This window comes from Oncorhynchus clarkii, chromosome 24, assembly GCF_045791955.1.
Source record: "Oncorhynchus clarkii lewisi isolate Uvic-CL-2024 chromosome 24, UVic_Ocla_1.0, whole genome shotgun sequence".
NCBI lineage: Eukaryota > Metazoa > Chordata > Actinopteri > Salmoniformes > Salmonidae > Oncorhynchus > Oncorhynchus clarkii.
This window is the reverse complement of record NC_092170.1, coordinates 38,474,187-38,494,109: the sequence shown is the minus strand read 5'-3', so window position 1 is coordinate 38,494,109 and position 19,923 is coordinate 38,474,187. Positions and strand designations below refer to the sequence as shown.

General features: G+C 42.8%; 1 protein-coding gene across 2 annotated transcripts; it reads left to right on the top strand.

Annotated features, from left to right (window-relative positions):
- The first annotated feature begins 272 nt into the window (after nt 1-272).
- LOC139382572 (cyclin-L1-like) lies at nt 273-14,163 on the top strand. 2 transcript variants are annotated; one of them, XM_071126690.1, is made up of 11 exons: nt 273-600; nt 1,019-1,093; nt 1,458-1,570; nt 3,924-4,044; nt 4,344-4,408; nt 6,477-6,576; nt 8,513-8,617; nt 9,094-9,235; nt 9,769-9,880; nt 10,012-10,098; nt 13,144-14,163. In XM_071126690.1, exons 1-11 carry the CDS (start codon nt 340-342, stop codon nt 13,589-13,591), a joined length of 1,629 nt encoding a protein of 542 aa, XP_070982791.1. In that variant the 5' UTR covers nt 273-339; the 3' UTR covers nt 13,592-14,163. The 2 variants fall into 2 exon arrangements, with proteins under 2 accessions (XP_070982791.1, XP_070982789.1); XM_071126688.1 differs by having other exon boundaries at nt 3,921-4,044; nt 13,144-14,162.
- The last annotated feature ends 5,760 nt before the right edge of the window (nt 14,164-19,923 follow it).

Here is a 19,923-nt window from a genome sequence, read left to right as displayed (position 1 = left end):
CATTTAAAAAAAAGAGTTCCCAGAATTATCGTCATTGACAATTCCAGACAGTTACCAAAAGTGACTTGCTTGCTCCTTTCCATCATCCATTCCCATGAGACTACAGACCAAATTGTATGCAAAATGATATGACTAATATTATATAGCCTATTGTAACAAAAATGCCGTAAGGCACTTCAGCCAAATGTATGATTCATTGGAACTATTTCATTCCTGTCACAAAGTTCCGTGTACGTATTGTGTACGTAGTTCAACAGCGCGCTGACGTCATCGATTTGATCATCTCTCCTTTCTCGGTCGGTGAAGCTGTCCAGGTTCTCTGCGTTGTTGTGTCGTTCAATGCTTTCATTTGTGGCGAACATGGCCGCTGTTCCAATCTCCGCCGTTCCCAACACGTCCACGAACAACGATGGGATCCTTATAGGCGACAGAGTTTACTCTGAAGTTTACCTCACTATCAGCAACTCTCTCATACCGGAGGAAAGGCTTCAGCCAACCCCGTCTATGCTCGATGGCCTCGACCTGCACACGGAGACCGACCTCCGTATCCTAGGTTGTGAGCTAATTCAATCGGCTGGTATTCTTCTACGATTGCCACAGGTAAACACTCAAAAAATGTCAATCCATTACCGTCAACATCTGAAAAACATAACTAGGTTACTATAGTTGCCATTGTTTTAGAACTCACCTCTTTGTTGATATAACCCGTCAAAATGAGGCCACGGAAGGGAAATACCCAAGCCAAGGCCTAACTCACAGCTAGCTAATTTATTGAATAGTGTAATCTAGTAGGCTAACTTGGTCAGTGACGGGTCAATTTATTGAATCCGATGTGTTATTTAGCGCAATTATCTGTGTTTTACTAATGTTACTTATATAATGAAGTAGTTTAATTTATACGTGTAGAGCGATTACATCCGGGGCTGTGGGATGACCAGGACAAAATGGCGGATGTCTGCTTTCAATTCCACGATAAACGATACTTCCGTCTAATGTAATTTTGTTCTTTACATTACAGGTGGCAATGGCTACGGGTCAAGTTCTTTTTCATCGTTTTTTCTACTCTAAATCGTTTGTCAAACACAGTTTTGAGGTAAGTCAGTGTCTCTTTCAGCTGTTTAGCAACACAACAGTTAGTTTAGCTACGACACTCACAGACGGAGCGATCTTTGACTCACTGGTGGTGTGCGGAGAGGGAACGTTTACATTGGCGGCCATATTGTCATTTACTGTAAGTTAGAGTAGTTGGTTTGTCACATAACCCACATAGGCCCGTTTTTAAGGTTGAAACCATTCCTAACTGATTGTAGCTATCTAACATTTGATTTGATATAGCTTACCACTTTTTATATAAAGTGTTTATCATTGCAAGGCCCCAGAGTAATGTTAATGTTTTGATAGCTAACCACATCTAGCGTCATACGCTAACGTTCTGTTATTCTATTCGTGTCCCCCAGATTGTTGCTATGGCCTGTGTCAACTTGGCGTCCAAGATCGAGGAAGCACCAAGACGATTCAGAGACGTCATCAATGTTTTTCACCATTTAAAACAGAGTCATAGAGGCAAAAGGTAAGCATCCATATAGAAACTATCCTTCATTCCTTCATTTCTGTTAAATGTACGGCAACCATTGGTGAGAGGGCAAATGTATTCATCTGGCATTACATTAATTAGTAACTATGTTTTCAGTATCTTGCATGATGTTGATCTGATGTATTCATGTGACAGTGACCTTCTGTTGATCCATGTACTCTAAACCATACTCTAAAACGTTTCAGTTTCCTCATCTCTGATCAATGGTAGTTACAGCAATATATTCACAGCTACCTACATAGACAAGTAGTTCAGTGAAAGGTGATGCATTAACACGTCTAACCTAAAGTGTTGCTTTGCCAAGACAAAACCAATTTGGCACCAGAAGACAACACTGTGCTAGACGAGTGTCTTTCTTTGACCAGAATAATCTGTTCAGTTCCAATTCTGAGGCTGTGGTATTAACTTGGGTTCTCTTTTCCCTTGCAACCAACTAACAGCGACCAGCTACATTTACCAAAGCCTGGGTGATGTGGAATGGTACGTAGAGATGAAGCAGTCGGCATGACAACCATGAGCGAGGTGTCACCCCCCCTCCCCTGGGAGACGCCCGTGGTGTGAGTCACTGCGGTGCACTGGGATCGGGGAGGACAGGTTGGCCGCAGGTCCTAGGCTGGGAGCCTTGGGGACTCCTTTGACTCAGTCTAAGCTTTGGGTGTTTGCGGATCCTGTGGTAATGTAGCTCAAACACTACATACAGTATGTACTACAGAGCCACCTCCCTCATTCACCAAATGGCATTCGTGGCTTTCACAGAAATATCACCCTTTTCTTTCCTCTTAGAATATTTGCTGAATTGTTGATATGCATATGTTCACTATCTAGATGTAATATTGAGGGGAGAGAATATGTTTAAGAGCTGGGTTGGTGGAGTTGTTTGTTTTACTCTACATCGCCACCTGTGACTGGACATAAGCTGAGTTCTTCAGGTGCTTGTTTTTTTAATGTATTTTTTAGATTTTATTTGGATGAAATAGTTTTCTCTTGAAATTGACCATGGTATGCTAAATTTAAGTCAGTCTGAAGTAGATGTAGCTATTCCACCTGACTGATTTCAGCTTGTGTAGTAACTTAGAAACACAAACTGAAGCTGTACACATTTTCCATGTCACATGTTTTTGTCATCCTGTCTATACTCCACTGAAGTCAGGAAATTAGTAAATCCAAACTTGTTTTTGTGCCATGAAATACACGTTTTAATTGTAACGGGTCATGTTTGCGATCTAGTAAATGTTCAGTTAGAAAATGTATTTAGTTCTGACTGAGATCTGGCGCCCAGAGGTATTATCTACAAAGTCATGTTATTACCATGTCATATCAGAGTACCAGATAGCTAAAGAGTCACGTTGTTGCCATTATCATGTCAAGAGTACCAGATAGGAATGCTAGGACACTTACATAACTTCTGCTGTGGCGTCCTTAATGTTCTGTGTGTTAACTGGGAGCTACCAGGACTGAATGGGATGAGATCTGTGCTGCATTAGTTCCAGGTTTTTATCTGGGTTAAGAGAGATTCTAGGGTCCTTTCCGCGCTTCTTAGAAGTTAATGCCGTTGGGGTTCAGATGAAAACCACGTCTATCTCAATGTGACTCTCCTAGTTAAATAAAGTGTACATCAACATATATATTTTTTTGCACCCAGTACATGTATGAGTCTAGACAGTGGTGTCCAAAGTTGAGTATGTTTGTCGTCTTTTAAAAACCTGAGGTTTTGTTCTGTAAATGGAAAGGGTTTTGGCCACCACTCACATTTCTAGTCTCGTGGATCCATTTTATTACAATTCGGTTTTTTTAAGTGCATGTTTTGTAGGTAATCGTAGTGTAGGCCCATACCTTAAGGATTTTCTTTCCATAATGTGGTGAAGTGTATGTTTGGCTTGTAAATGCTTCCTTATTGGGTGACTGTATGACTGAAGTCAGTCAATTGATTATTTTCTTTTACACCGTATTTGTCGTCACCCTAAAGTTGAGAATATATTTTTTTGCGTCCCGTTTCTATTCCTAATCCAACAATACGAGGTGAGGAACTGATTGGCTAGTCTAGTTCCGCCCAGGTTTGGTCATGTTTAGGGTTTGTTGATATTTCTGTCAAAGCTGTGATGTGTGGTGACTTCGGGCAGACATTGCACCGTGTGACTCAAAAGCTTCCACTGAAATCACAGGAGCCAACTAAACCCCTAAAAAAAAAAAACACTCAATTTGGGCCTGTTGCTTTAAGTTGGTCCAAGGGGAAAAGAGAACCAGTCAAACAAAGCAGAAGTCTTTTAGTCTGTTTTTGATTGGGGGGGGGAAACATTTTTGGTTATTTTCATTCTTTTTTATAAAGCAGGAGTGCAAGTTCATTGATTCTTGATCAGAACTACATTAATACCAAAAACCAAGTGATCAAAGCTGAACGGAGAATCCTGAAGGAGCTGGGCTTCTGCGTACACGTCAAGCATCCGCACAAGGTGAGACCCAGTTACACCTCTCACAACTCTCACGCATTGCAACCGGTGTTATTCTGACTCGACAGTTACAGCCACATTTATCTCTCAGCATTAGCTTTAGGCCCAACCTATCACACTCCACTAGCACTGCTGTTCAGTTAAGGCTGTGATGGTTTCTGTGACTCACAGGACACCACTGTAGTTGTGTTGTTCCAGAACATTGGCGAATTCTCAGTACAAGGCTGGTGGTTTGCAGTCTTCGGTCTAGGGGTTGTGAAACCGCGTTGGTTATTGCGTAATGTCAATTGGTCTTCTTCCAGATCATTGTCATGTATCTGCAAGTCCTGGAATGTGAGAAGAACCAGACTCTGGTCCAGACCGCCTGGTAAGTACATGGCCTGTACCCTGAACTAACCCGGTGCCCTACGTCTGATTCCACCCCTCTGTAACCTCTCTTCTCTGATGGATTCATTATTGAGACCTGTTTGTTATCGTCTTGTCCTTTACCTGGCTATTTATAGTCTGATTCAGGTGCCCAAGGAACTCAGTTTAACTTTGTCCTTTCTCTCTACTCTTTGATTAAAGGGTAGTCCATGCTGGTAAGTCTCATAAAGAACCTCTGAACTCTGCTCCTCCAACCACATGACCCCAGGAAGCTCCCCCCATTGGCTGGCTGCCCTTCTCGGAGACAGCCAATCCAGTGAGAGCTCTCTGCCCGAGATCCACTGAAGGGGGCGGGCCTTTCCCAACTGCCAACATGGTCTTGTTTTCTCTTGGGGGTGTCCAGAAGGATTTGTTTTTTGGGATTGTGCTTCCAAGGTTAAACTGTTTTTTCTGTTTTTTTTTTTTAACCAAATAGATAGCTCTAACAACAATAGCATTTTTCTTCTAGTTGCTTGCTTTAGATTCGAAGTAAGCATAGTTTTTTGTTGTTGTTGACTGGATCGTTTTCTGGGTATGCCTTTTTGATGCAGTAGTTAAAGTGTGCTGTTGAACTGTCTGTTTGGTTTTTTTTCCACAAACTGACGTGATCTCCAGACATGTCTTTCAGGATGATCCTGCTCAGGCTTTGACACCAAGGACCTGTCTCGTCACCCATTCATTTCCACCGGCCATTTTGTTTTAGCAGTAGTCGCTATCTATAGTCCAAGGTTCCAACCCTCGTCCAGTCTAGGGGAGTCTGTTCTGGGGGATCCTTGTGTGTGCTGCTTTTCATTTTGAGGCTGTCTGAATGTTGTCCGATCTGAAATCATATGACAACCCCCCACACACACACACAAGGGTCACGCTCCAGGACTGGCTCAGAATGGGGAATTCAGCGAGGACAAGTTTAGATTTCAATGTCTTTAGAGCTAGTTTTTTTGTTTGTTCCATCAGTAAAGCTGGGTTTTGCATATCAGACCCAGCTTCCATTGAATCCTGACGGGTACACGTTGGGGTGGGATCTGTATAGGGTGGGAAAGGATTGCACCAACAGTCTTCTGTTCCGTCACCCCCTCATTTTCCTGTTTCTGTCTGACTGCTTGCTAGGCGACAAAACCATCAGTCTGAAATGTCTGTTGTCTGTCAGATGTTGTCATGCCTGAGCTATAGCTTATCAGGGTCACTGAAACTCAAGACAACTAGCTACAATTAGAATCCCACTTTAAAACACCTTGAACCCTGATAGCTTCCATCAACCGTCGCGTCACTGTTCTACACATGGCATCTTTGTGTTGGCCTTTTGATGTGGAGTTCAGGGTTACCTAGCGACTCTTTAACTGCCGAGTGCATCATGTCTGACCTGTCCAATCGGATCCTTGATCTGCGGTCCCATCTCCTCTCTGCCAAGGGATAAGTCATTACCTATCTGGCCGATGGCTGCATATTGTAAAAGGGCTGCTGTGTGTCTCTGGTCACCTCGGTCTGCTCTGCATTCCCTTGCTGTTTGCATGCATACTTTTAGACAGGCATGTCCTCTGAGAATGGTAGGACGCATGTCCACCTCTGAATAGGACTTGTGTACTTTTTGTTTCGGGTGCTGTATTGTCTTTAGACGGTATAGACCAGTGGGCTCTTGGATAATCGTCCTGTCCTGTGTACAAGCTTTCATCTGTGACGCTGCATGTCCAGCCCAACACCAACATGGATGAGAGAGAGAGACAAAGCTAAACTAGAGTCTCCATACTGTTTGTGTTTATTACTATTTCAGATGTATAACTGTCATTATTTGAGTGGTCACCAACTCTGGTCCTGTAGAGCTGCACTGTGCAGGCTTTTGTTTCACTCCTGCACTAACACATGGTTGAAGTAACACGGTCAACGTGGAACAAGCCTGCACATCCTTTAGCTGTTGAGGACCAGCTGGTGACTGCCCAGACCAGTGTTTCTGTGATCTGGTCTGTTGGGGGTGGGACACAAGGCTATGGGAGGAGATGGTGCTATGTATCTGTATGTTGCTTGTGTCCTTGTAGGAACTACATGAATGACAGCCTTAGGACCAACGTGTTTGTGAAATTCCAAGCTGAAACCATCGCATGTGCCTGCATCTACCTGGCTGCCAGAGCTCTCCAGGTACTGCTGGATTGGATTTGGCTTCTCCTTTTCATCTCACCTTCTCTGTCTTTCTCCCACCTCTTCCAATCTCTAGTCTTCCACTAGCGGAACCCCTTGCCAACAGCCAATGAAATTGCAGGGCGCCAAATACAAATCAACAAATCTCATAAATCAAATTTCTCAAACATACAAGTATTGGGCACCATTTTAAAGATAACATTCTCGTTAATCCAGCCACAGTGTCTGATTTAAAAAATAAATAAAAAACGATTATGTTAGGTCACAGAAACACAGCCATTTTTCCAGCCAGCCAAAGTGAGGAGTCACAAAAAGCACAAATAGAGATAAAATGAATAACCTTTGATGATCTTCGTCAGATGACACTTATAGGACTTCATGTTACACAATACATGTATGTTTTGTTTGGTAAAGTTCATATTTATGTCAAAAAATCTAATCTACATTGGCCTGTTATGTTATGTTATGGCCTGTTATGTTCAGTAGTTCTAAAACATGCAGTGGTTTTGCAGAGAGCCACATCAATTCACAGAAATACTAATTAAAAATGTTGATGAAAATATAGATAAACTTCTCCTTAATAAATCCTCTTGTGGCTAGGGGGCAGAATTTTCACTTTTGGATAAATAGCGTGCCCAATTTCAACTTCCTGCTACTCATGCCAAGAAAAAAAGATATGCATAGATTTGGATAGAAAACACAGAAGTTTCTAAAACTGTTCAACTGAATCATGTCTGTGAGTATAACAGAACTTATGTAGCAGGCAAAACCCAGAGGACTAACTGTTCAGATTTTTTTTTTCTCTGTTCCCTGAATTGTCTTTGCCAAGGGATATTTCTTAGCAACTTGTTTTCAGTTCCTACCGCTTCCACTGGATGTCACCAGTCTTTGGAATTTGGTTGAGGTTATTCCTTTGTGCAATGAAGAAGTAGGCCAACTAGGAACTAAGGACACTTTTGTGAGTTGCGCAAGACGTGAAAAGCAGCACTGGTTTGTTTTCTTTCCTGTATTGGATACAGATTGCCCTGTCTACAATTTGATTGATTATTAATGCAACCTCTGTCAGAATTATTTTATTTTTTTTACTTTACGGAAAAAGCATATTGTGAGTAAGGCGCTCAGAGCCCAAACCAGCCAAAAGAAGTATCCACCATGTTGCGCAGTCAACAATAGTCATAAATAGCATTATAAATATTAAATTACCTTTGATCTTCATCAGAATGCACTCCCAGGAATCCCAGTTCCACAATAAATGTTTGATTTGTTCAATAATGTCCATTTATGTCCAAATAGCTTCTTTTGTTAGGGCATTAGGTAAACAAATCCAAACGCGCGTTCAGGTCCAGTCGGACGAAAAGTTCAAAAAAGTTCTATTACAGGTCGTAGAAACTTGTCAAACGAAGTGTAGAATCAATCTTTAGGATGTTTTTATCATTAATGTTCCAACCGGAGAATTCCATTGTCTAGAAAAGCAATGTGAAATGCGCGTGACTGAGAACGAGGCTGCTGCCAGACCTCTGACTCAATCCCCTCTCATCCGGCCCCCCTTCACAGTAGAAGCCTGAAACAACATTCTAAAGACTGTTGACATCTAGTGGAAGCCTTAGGAAGTGCATAATAACCCATATCCCACTGTGTATTCGATAGGGGCTGAGTTCAAAAACTACAAACCTCAGATTTCCCACTTCCTGTTTGGATTTTTTCTCCGGGATTTGCCTGCCATATGAGTTATGTTATACTCACAGACCTCATTCAAACAGTTTTAGGAACTTCAGAGTGTTTTATATCCAATACTAATAATAATATGCAAATATTAGCATCTGGGACTGAGTAGGAGGCAGTTCACTCTGGGCACCTTATTCATCCAAAAGTGAAAATGCTGCCCCCTATCCCAAAGACGTTAACTAAGGTGCTGTGTGTTTCTGTGTGTCTGTAGATGCCTCTCCCATCCAGACCTCACTGGTATCTGCTGTTTGGAGCCACGGAGGAAGAGATCAAGGATATCTGTATCACCACCCTCAAACTGTACACCAGGAAGAAGGTACATACTGGGGCGGCAGGGTAGCCTAGTGGTTAGAGCGTTGGACTAGTAACCGGAAGGTTGCAAGTTCGAATCCCCGAGCTGACAAGGTACAAATCTGTTGTTCTGCCCCTGAACAGGCAGTTAACCAGTTAACCTTGGCCGTCATTGAAAATACTAATTTGTTCTTAACTGACATGCCTAGTAAAATAAAGGTAAAAATAAATAATAATAATCAAATAAATAAAAATGTCTGTACAGTATCACCCCCTAACCTTCTAGCAACCCTGGAACCATGGCCTGGTTCCTCTATGCATCCTCCTGCTGTGTGATGAGACCTCACCTTAACCTCTCAACCCTCCTTACACTGTCTCTCCTGCTGTATGATACAATACACCTTAACCTCTCAACCCTCCTTACACTGTCTCTCCTGCTGTATGATGAGACCTCACCTTAACCTCTCAACCCTCCTTACACTGTCTCTCTCTCTGGGCCAGCCGGACTATGACCACCTGGAGAAGGAAGTGGAGAGGAGGAAGATGTCTCTGCAGGAGGCCAAGCTGAAGGCTAAAGGGTTGAACCCCGATGGGACCCCAGCTCTCTCCAACCTGGGGGGCTTCTCTCCTGGATCCAAACCCTGTGAGTTTACCTTACCATGGTTGTTCATTTAAACCCTGTGAGGTTACCTTATAAATATAATATCATATAAACCCTGAGTTTACCTTACCATGGTTGTTCATTTAAACCCTGTGAGTTTACCTTACCATGGTTGTTCATTTAAACCCTGTGAGTTTACCTTACCATGGTTGTTCATTTAAACCCTGTGAGTTTACCTTACCATGGTTGTTCATTTAAACCCTGTGAGTTTACCTTACCATGGTTGTTCATTTTAACCCTGTGAGTTTACCTTACCATGGTTGTTCATTTAAACCCTGTGAGTTTACCTTACCATGGTTGTTTATTTAGGCAAGTGCCCTGCTCTATTCTGGTCATCAGAGATGAAGTACATTGTGGTTTTTGGGTCCGTGGTTCAACCTGTCTAATGACCCTTTTTTTAAAATGCTTAATTTAAAAATTGTATTATTTTTTTAAATACAAGAATGAACCTAACTTTACATTTCTAAACGGGGACCAACCGGTGTAATGACATGTTATGCGTCTGTGTTCCTTAGGTTCCCCCAATGTAGTGAAGCTGGAGGATCAATCTCCAAACCTCCAGGCCCTCAAACCTGTAAAGAAAGAGCCAGACAGCAGAGCCCAGGGCTCCAAGAGCCCACACAACGGGTAAAGACATACTCTTCAACCTAACCGGGCTTATTGTTTTTCCCCTGTTGAAGTTTTATGCAAAGCGGACACCTCTAATGGAAATGGCATCTTTTCTCTCTCTCTCTCTCTCTCTCTCTCTCTCTTCTCAGGTTGAGGAAGGAGGTGAAGATTGGAAGGAACAATGGGAGTGGATCTCGTTCCAGAACTCGCTCGCGATCACGCTCCCCGCGCAGACAGTAGGACCTCACTCCTTCATTAATTACTGTGTAGACTGGATGTAAATTACTGTAGTAAACTGGTACTTTACCGACTGTTACTACAGTACTTTACAGACTGTTACTACAGTACTTTACCGACTGTTACTACAGTACTTTACAGACTGTTACTACAGTACTTTACAGACTGTTCTTATAGTACTTTACAGACTGTTACTACAGTACTTTGCAGACTGTTACTACAGTACTTTACAGACTGTTACTACAGTACTTTACAGACTGTTACTATAGTACTTTACAGACTGTTACTATAGTACTTTACAGACTGTTACTACAGTACTTTACAGACTGTTACTACAGTACTTTACAGACTGTTACTACAGTACTTTACAGACTGTTACTACAGTACTTTACAGACTGTTACTACAGTACTTTACAGACTGTTCTTATAGTACTTTACAGACTGTTACTATAGTACTTTGCAGACTGTTACTACAGTACTTTACAGACTGTTACTACAGTACTTTACACAGTGTTACTACAGTACTTTACAGACTGTTCTTATAGTACTTTACAGACTGTTACTACAGTACTTTACAGACTGTTACTACAGTACTTTACAGACTGTTACTACAGTACTTTACCGACTGTTACTACAGTACTTTACAGACTGTTACTACAGTACTTTACAGACTGTTCTTATAGTACTTTACAGACTGTTACTATAGTACTTTGCAGACTGTTACTACAGTACTTTACAGACTGTTACTACAGTACTTTACAGACTGTTACTATAGTACTTTGCAGACTGTTACTACAGTACTTTGCAGACTGTTACTACAGTACTTTACAGACTGTTCTTATAGTACTTTACAGACTGTTACTATAGTACTTTGCAGACTGTTACTACAGTACTTTACAGACTGTTACTACAGTACTTTACAGACTGTTACTATAGTACTTTGCAGACTGTTACTACAGTACTTTGCAGACTGTTACTACAGTACTTTACAGACTGTTCTTATAGTACTTTACAGACTGTTACTATAGTACTTTGCAGACTGTTACTACAGTACTTTACAGACTGTTACTACAGTACTTTACACAGTGTTACTACAGTACTTTACAGACTGTTCTTATAGTACTTTACAGACTGTTACTATAGTACTTTGCAGACTGTTACTATAGTACTTTAGACTGTTACTACAGTACTTTACAGACTGTTACTACAGTACTTTACAGACTGTTACTACAGTACTTTACAGACTGTTACTACAGTACTTTACAGACTGTTACTACAGTACTTTACAGACTGTTACTGCAGTACTTTACAGACTGTTACTGCAGTACTTTACAGACTGTTACTGCAGTACTTTACAGACTGTTACTGCAGTACTTTACAGACTGTTACTATAGTACTTTACAGACTGTTACTATAGTACTTTACAGACTGTTACTATAGTACTTTACAGACTGTTACTATAGTACTTTACAGACTGTTACTACAGTACTTTACAGACTGTTACTACAGTACTTTACAGACTGTTACTACAGTACTTTACAGACTGTTACTACAGTACTTTACAGACTGTTACTATAGTACTTACAGACTGTTACTATAGTACTTACAGACTGTTACTATAGTACTTACAGACTGTTACTATAGTACTTTACAGACTGTTACTATAGTACTTTACAGACTGTTACTATAGTACTTTACAGACTGTTACTACAGTACTTTACAGACTGTTACCACGGTACTTTACAGACTGTTACCACGGTACTTTACAGACTGTTACTACGGTACTTTACAGACTGTTACTACGGTACTTTACAGACTGTTCTTATAGTACTTTACAGACTGTTTCTACAGTACTTTACAGACTGTTACTACAGTACTTTACAGACTGTTACTACAGTACTTTACAGACTGTTACTACAGTACTTTACAGACTGTTACTATAGTACTTTGCAGACTGTTACTACAGTACTTTACAGACTGTTACTACAGTACTTTACAGACTGTTACTACAGTACTTTACAGACTGTTACTATAGTACTTTACAGACTGTTACTACAGTACTTTACAGACTGTTACTACAGTACTTTACAGACTGTTACTACGGTACTTTACAGACTGTTACTACGGTACTTTACGGACTGTTACTACAGTACTTTACAGACTGTTACTACAGTACTTTACAGACTGTTCTTATAGTACTTTACAGACTGTTACTACAGTACTTTACAGACTGTTACTACAGTACTTTACAGACTGTTACTACAGTACTTTACAGACTGTTACTACAGTACTTTACAGACTGTTACTATAGTACTTTACACAGTGTTACTACAGTACTTTACACAGTGTTACTACAGTACTTTACAGACTGTTACTACAGTACTTTACACAGTGTTATTACAGTACTTTACAGACTGTTACTACAGTACTTTGCAGACTGTTACTATAGTACTTTGCAGACTGTTACTATAGTACTTTGCAGACTGTTACTACAGTACTTTACAGACTGTTACTATAGTACTTTACAGACTGTTACTACAGTACTTTACAGACTGTTACTATAGTACTTTACAGACTGTTACTACAGTACTTTACAGACTGTTACTATAGTACTTTACAGACTGTTACTATAGTACTTTGCAGACTGTTACTATAGTACTTTACAGACTGTTACTACAGTACTTTGCAGACTGTTACTATAGTACTTTACAGACTGTTACTACAGTACTTTACAGACTGTTACTACAGTACTTTACAGACTGTTACTATAGTACTTTACAGACTGTTACTATAGTACTTTACAGACTGTTACTATAGTACTTTACAGACTGTTACTACAGTACCGGCCAGGTTACTGCTCTACTTTGCGGCCAGGTTACTGCTCTACTTTGCGGCCAGGTTACTGCTCTACTTTGCGGCCAGGTTACTGCTCTACTTTGCGGCCAGGTTACTGCTCTACTTTGCGGCCAGGTTACTGCTCTACTTTGCGGCCAGGTTACTGCTGAAGCCCACTGTTTGAACTGTTTTCTTTAATGTCTCTGCAGTTACAACAGCCGACGCAGTCGTTCTGGGACCTACAGTTCTCGTTCCCGCAGTCGCTCTCACAGCCGCAGCCCCTCACCCCGACGACATCCGCCCTCCCCCCTCCTCCCACATCTCAAGTCAAAGCCCGGCCACCATGGCAACATCGACCCCAAGCCATCGAGTCGTCATAGCAGCAGCGGAGGAGGGGCTCACAAGAGGAAGAGGTCCAGGTCGCGCTCTGCCAGCAAGGGAGAGAGGGAACGGGGGAGGGAGCGGGACACAGACCGCAGCACGTCGGACCTCTCCTCGGCCAAGAAGCACAAGCACGAGAGAGGTGGTCCTGGGGGAGGACATCACCGTGGAGACAGGAGGGATCGGTCCAGGTCGTACGAGCGGGAGCGCACCCACAAGGGCAAACGCCATAGCAGCAGCGGCGGACACTCGGGTCACGGGCGCCACCGCCGCTGACCAGGGTCGGGTGGAGGAACCTCCGCTCCTTAATGCTGTTCTGTCTATTTTATTTTTGTTCTGCTTTCCCACCCCAATCCTTCCATTCAAACCTCTTTTATTTTATTTTTTATTTTTAGTTTAAATGTCAAATGATGGACTTGGAGAGAACGTATTTACAGTGTAAAGATGGTGAACTGCTGATTTACTGACAATGCTTTGATTTATAAAAGCGACACTTCAGTGGTAGAAGGAATAAATGTGTATTCAACAATAAAAGAATCATTCAGGAAAGACGTCAATAGTTTTTTTTTTTTTTTTGCTCAGTGGACTGAAGGTGACTTCCGGGTTCTGTGTGTTGGCTCATTCCGTTGGTCAAATGTGCGTTCGCTAAAACAGTGTTCTGTACAGATGCAAAGGACCTACTGGGCTTCTCTAGAAATAGACCATATTTCTTTTTTTTTACAGCTGGATTGCAGACTCTTGATTTCAGAACCTTTTTTTTTAGGATCGTGGTGAATTTGTTACACTGGTTTTTAGTCTGCATGTGTTCATGTCTGATTTTTACACAATTAAAAAATAAATAAATAAAACAATTGATTTGACTTGTATTTTGTTACGCCGTGCTACAGGTCATGAAAAGCTGCAGTCCGTTATAGGCTGCGTTCACACAGGCAGCATGTGTCTTGTCTTTGTCCACTAATGGTCATTTGACCAATCGGATCAGCTCTGAGAAATACCAATTAGTGTGGGTAAAATCTGAATTGGGCTGCCGGTGTGAAAGTAGCCAAAATGGGGTATGTTAAACACCTGTTCATGACCACTCTTATCCCTTCAACAGTGACAGACCTACATACACCCATTTTTTTCAACAAATCTTTTTTTTTCTTTTTCAGAAAAACCAGTAAACATACAAGAAGCATACAAACCAACAATGATAACATATTCTTGCGGGTTACAACACATTACAGATTATACAAAGACCTTAAAAGATACACACGGCTTGATTGTTTTAACAGCTTTCTGATTAGAATAGTGTAGAATGGTCTTAATGTACTGCTCGAATTCCTTCTAGAAAACATAAGTTTTTTATTTTTTATTTGTGAATTTATGAAATGTTTCCATTAGCGCAGTTTGTTCTTTATCCTTATTATAATTAAGGAAACCGAGCAGCACATTCTCCCACATAAAAACCAAAGTCATCAAGTATATTCACAATTATAAAACTAAAAAAAAATATTTACATGTAGACAATGCTGAAATAAAGTCAACACAAAAAATACAATCAATGTTCATGTCTGTTTTGAGTTTCTTCAGGTAATGATTCGCAGGGTAATTGTTATGGATCATTCTGAAAGAGACTTCTCTGACCTTCTTAACCAGCAGGTATTTGTGTGGTAATAACCAGACGTTTATTCCCAACAGATATTAGTGACCAATGTATTCCAGTAACGTGTGACATAAGGAATGGATACAATCTCCCTTTGAAATAAAACATGTTGTTGTTCTGAGGGAACAAGGAGAAACATATTTTTCCTAACGGAGAGTCAACTGGATTAAGCGAGGGAAGGTCAAGAAGGTGAAGCCTGGTTAAACAACATGAGAGTTCCAGATGGAATAGACTATGGAGAACTCTCTAGGTCTTACAGGGATATTGTAACGACATGAGAGTTCCAGATGGAATAGACTATGGAGAACTCTCTAGGTGTTACAGGGATATTGTAACGACATGAGATAAATTCCTCATAATTGAGTAACAAAACTTCTGCATTAAAAAGTTGACCCACCAGCAGGATAAGATTATTAAACCAGTTCTTCGAACATAAAGACTTGTTTCTATACATGTCCTTATTGTTCCAAACGAAATACCTCTGCGGGGCGGAAATGATGTTGATATATATCAACGACCACGCTAATACTTGTCTATGAAAAGCAGATCATTTTGTAGGAATCTCATCAATGTTATAGATACTATAGTTACAAAAGTAACTTAAAATTGAAGTCACCAAATCGGGAGAAGTTGTGAGGGATGATTGAAGTTGGATTCTTTAAGAAATGTTTATTAGCCCAATTTATCTTAAAAGTATTATTCAAAGTAGGAAAATCTAAAAAAATAAAAATAAAATTGAGACCACCATATTCATGTGTGTTCATAATGACAGATTTCCTAATATAATGTGTACGATTCTTCCAGATGAAATTGAAAAGCACCTGGTCAACCTATTTCGTTGTCAAGCTGTCAGGACTGGGCTGCGTGTAGGGACTGGGCTGCGTGTAGGGACTGGGCTGCGTGTAGGGACTGGGCTGCGTGTAGGGGACTGGGCTGCGTGTAGGGGACTGGGCTGCGTGTAGGGGACTGGGCTGCGTGTAGGGGACTGGGCTGCGTGTAGGGGACTGGGCTGCGTGTAGGGGAATGGGCTGCGTGTAGGGACTGGGCTGCGTGTAGGGACTGGGCTGCGTGTAGGGACTGGGCTGCGTGTAGGGACTGGGCTGCGTGTAGGGACTGGGCTGCGTGTAGGGACTGGGCTGCGTGTAGGGACTGGGCTGCGTGTAGGGACTGGGCTGTGTGTAGAGACTGGGCTGTGTGTAGGGACTGGGCTGCGTGTAGGGACTGGGCTGTGTGTAGGGACTGGGCTGCGTGTAGGGACTGGGCTGTGTGTAGGGACTGGGCTGCGTGTAGGGACTGGGCTGCGTGTAGAGACTGGGCTGCGTGTAGGGACTGGGCTGCGTGTAGAGACTGGGCTGCGTGTAGGGACTGGGCTGCGTGTAGAGACTGGGCTGCGTGTAGGGACTGGGCTGTGTGTAGGGACTGGGCTGCGTGTAGGGGACTGGGCTGTGTATAGGGACTGGGCTGCAGGCTCCTAATCCTCAAGCATTAATAACCTTTTCTTAGCATTGTAAATAATTGCTCCTTTCGGATAAATACTTTTAATTTAATTGATTTATTAAAACCCAGTGTGATACCCCAGAGTCATGTGTAATTCCAAACCTGTCGATTACACCTTCGTGTACCTTATTACGCCTTATGCATAGTGGGAAGTGATACTGGTAGGTAAAATGAACTTCCTGTTATTTCACTAGGAAAGTCAGTTAAGAACAAATTCTTATTTTCAATGACGGCCTAGGAACAGTGGTTTCTCTGCCTTGTTCAGGGGAACAGTGGGTTCTCTGCCTTGTTCAGGGGAACAGTGGTTTCTCTGCCTTGTTCAGGGGAACAGTGGTTTCTCTGCCTTGTTCAGGGGCAGAACGACTGTTACGGTTTTCTCCAGGTGAAGGAGAGTCGGACCAAAATGCGGCGTGGTTATTCTGATACATTGTTTAATAAAGAAGAAACACGAACAATACAAAAACAACACCGTAACGTGAAAACCTATACAGCCTCTCTGGTGACAACAGAGACAGGAACAATCACCCACCTAACACTCACAGAATATGGCTGCCTAAATATGGTTCCCAATCAGAGACAACGAGAAACACCTGCCTCTGATTGAGAACCACTCCAGACAGCCATAGACTATGCTAGAAAACCCCACTAAACCACAATCCCAATACGTACGAAAACCCCAAGACAAAACACACCACATAATAAACCCATGTCACACCCTGGCCTGACCAAATTAATAAAGAAAACACAAAATACTAAGACCAGGGCGTGACAACGACAGATTTGTACCTTGTCAGCTCGGGGGTTTGATCTTGCAACCTTTCGGTTACAAGTCCAATGCTCTAACCACTAGGCTACCTGCCTCTAACCACTAGGCTACCTACCTCCTCTACACTCTAACCACTAGGCTACCTACCTCCTCTACACTCTAACCACTAGGCTACCTACCTCCTCTACACTCTAACCACTAGGCTACCTGCCTCCTCTACACTCTAACCACTAGGCTACCTGCCTCTAACCACTAGGCTACCTGCCTCTAACCACTAGGCTACCTACCTCCTCTACACTCTAACCACTAGGCTACCTGCCTCCTCTACACTCTAACCACTAGGCTACCTACCTCCTCTACACTCTAACCACTAGGCTACCTGTCACCCCTGGGTTAACTGGGTTAAACAGAGGTTGGTCTATATGTTATTGATCACAGATTGCAGATTGTGTAATTTAGTTTATGCCAATAGTGTTCTGATGAGCATGTGTTATGTTTCACCACAAGAGGGCAGGACTAGCTTGATATTCTGTTGCTCCTGAAGTGAGGATGTTGTGGTCACTGCAGGCCAGGGTAGTAGGATTTGGTCCCATTCTCTTACTTTTTCACCCTCTGTTCCTCTATTCTCTCTCTATTTCACCCCCTGTCCTTCTCTTATCTCTATTTTTCACCCTCTGTGGAGGTGAGAGGTCAACTACACTACATTGAGAGGCTCTGGACTACTACGGACGAACTGAACATAGGGCAATTCTGGCAACTGTCTGACGGGCTGGTTCATTCTCAACCCAGGGGTCTGTCTATAGGGGAAAGGGGGAAACCTAGTCAGTTGTATAACTGAATGCATTCAACTGAAATGTGTCTTCCGCATTTAACCCAAACCCTCTGAATCAGAGAGGTGCAGGAAGGGCTGCCTTAAACGACGTCCACATCTTCAGCGCCCGGGGAACAGTGGGTTAACTGCCCGGGGAACAGTGGGTTAACTGCCCGGGGAACAGTGGGTTAACTGCCCGGGGAACAGTGGGTTAACTGCCAGGGGAACAGTGGGTTAACTGCCCGGGGAACAGTGGGTTAACTGCCCGGGGAACAGTGGGTTAACTGCCTGGGGAACAGTGGGTTAACTGCCCTGGGAACAGTGGGTTAACTGCCCTGGGAACAGTGGGTTAACTGCCCGGGCAACAGTGGGTTAACTGCCCTGGGAACAGTGGGTTAACTGCCTGGGGAACAGTGGGTTAACTGCCCAGGAAATAGTGGGTTAACTGCCCGGGAAACAGTGGGTTAACTGCCCGGGGAACAGTGGGTTAACTGCCCGGGGAACAGTGGGTTAACTGCCCTGGGAACAGTGGGTTAACTGCCCTGGGAACAGTGGGTTAACTGCCCGGGAAACAGTAGGTTAACTGCCCTGGGAACAGTGGGTTAACTGCCTGGGGAACAGTGGGTTAACTGCCCAGGAAACAGTGGGTTAACTGCCCGGGGAACAGTGGGTTAACTGCCCGGGGAACAGTGGGTTAACTGCTCGGGGAACAGTGGGTTAACTGCCCGGGGAACAGTGGGTTAACTGCTCGGGGAACAGTGGGTTAACTGCTCGGGGAACAGTGGGTTAACTGCTCGGGGAACAGTGGGTTAACTGCTCGGGGAACAGTGGGTTAACTGCCCGGGGAACAGTGGGTTAACTGCCCGGGGAACAGTGGGTTAACTGCTCGGGGAACAGTGGGTAAACGGCCCGGGGAACAGTGGGTAAACGGCCCGGGGAACAGTGGGTAAACGGCCCGGTGAACAGTGGGTAAACGGCCCGGGGAACAGTGGGTAAACGGCCCGGGGAACAGTGGGTTAACGGCCTTGTTCAGGGGCAGAACTGCAGATTTCTTACCTTGTCAGCTCGGGGATTTGATCCAGCAACCTTTCTGTTACTGGCACAACGCTCTAACCACTAGGATACCTGCCACAATTGGGGGTGTGGTGCATAATTATCACTATTTTGCTAATAATGGGGGCTTCAAGGAAAACTACGACTGATGTCCCTGGCTGAACCTGGCTACACTGAGAGAAAGAGAGGGAGAGTGTTTTGGCTCACACCACAGCAGCCTCTAGACGCAAACAGAAAAACGGCTCAGTAACTCAGATTGGACCAAACATATAGGCTTAGTTAACACATTTGACACATCAGCTGTGATTCATGTATGTATTAATGAGGAAACAGCGGGACAGCAGTCTAATCTTATGGGTCCTGTTTTTTTTACGTACATAATGCTACACGATGGATTGTTTTTAATGAATTTGTCTGCGCAAAAAAAAAAATGTTAACAACCATTGTGTGTAACTGTTTAAGGAAATAAAACGCACGTCTTCTACAAGTCCAATATAGGAAAGTGCCCTGTAACTGCATTCCCAATGTATGTCTGGAATGAATTTCCCCCTAGAAGGGCACCAAAGGCAATGTGCTGTATGCCTCTGGCAGTATATTACAGTATGTGAGAGAGACCCTAACTCTGCAACACGTTGTGAAATCACACAGCTACGGTACGAAGACTTTCTTTTTGAAACATGTTAGATCGACCGTCACATTCCAGCACTTTAATAGGAGCACAGAGCCCCACAGCGAGGGAGCAGATCAAATCAAATCAGATCTCATTTTATTGGTCACATACACATTTTTAGCAGATGTTATTGCGGGTGTAGTGAAATGCTTGTGTTCCTAGCTTG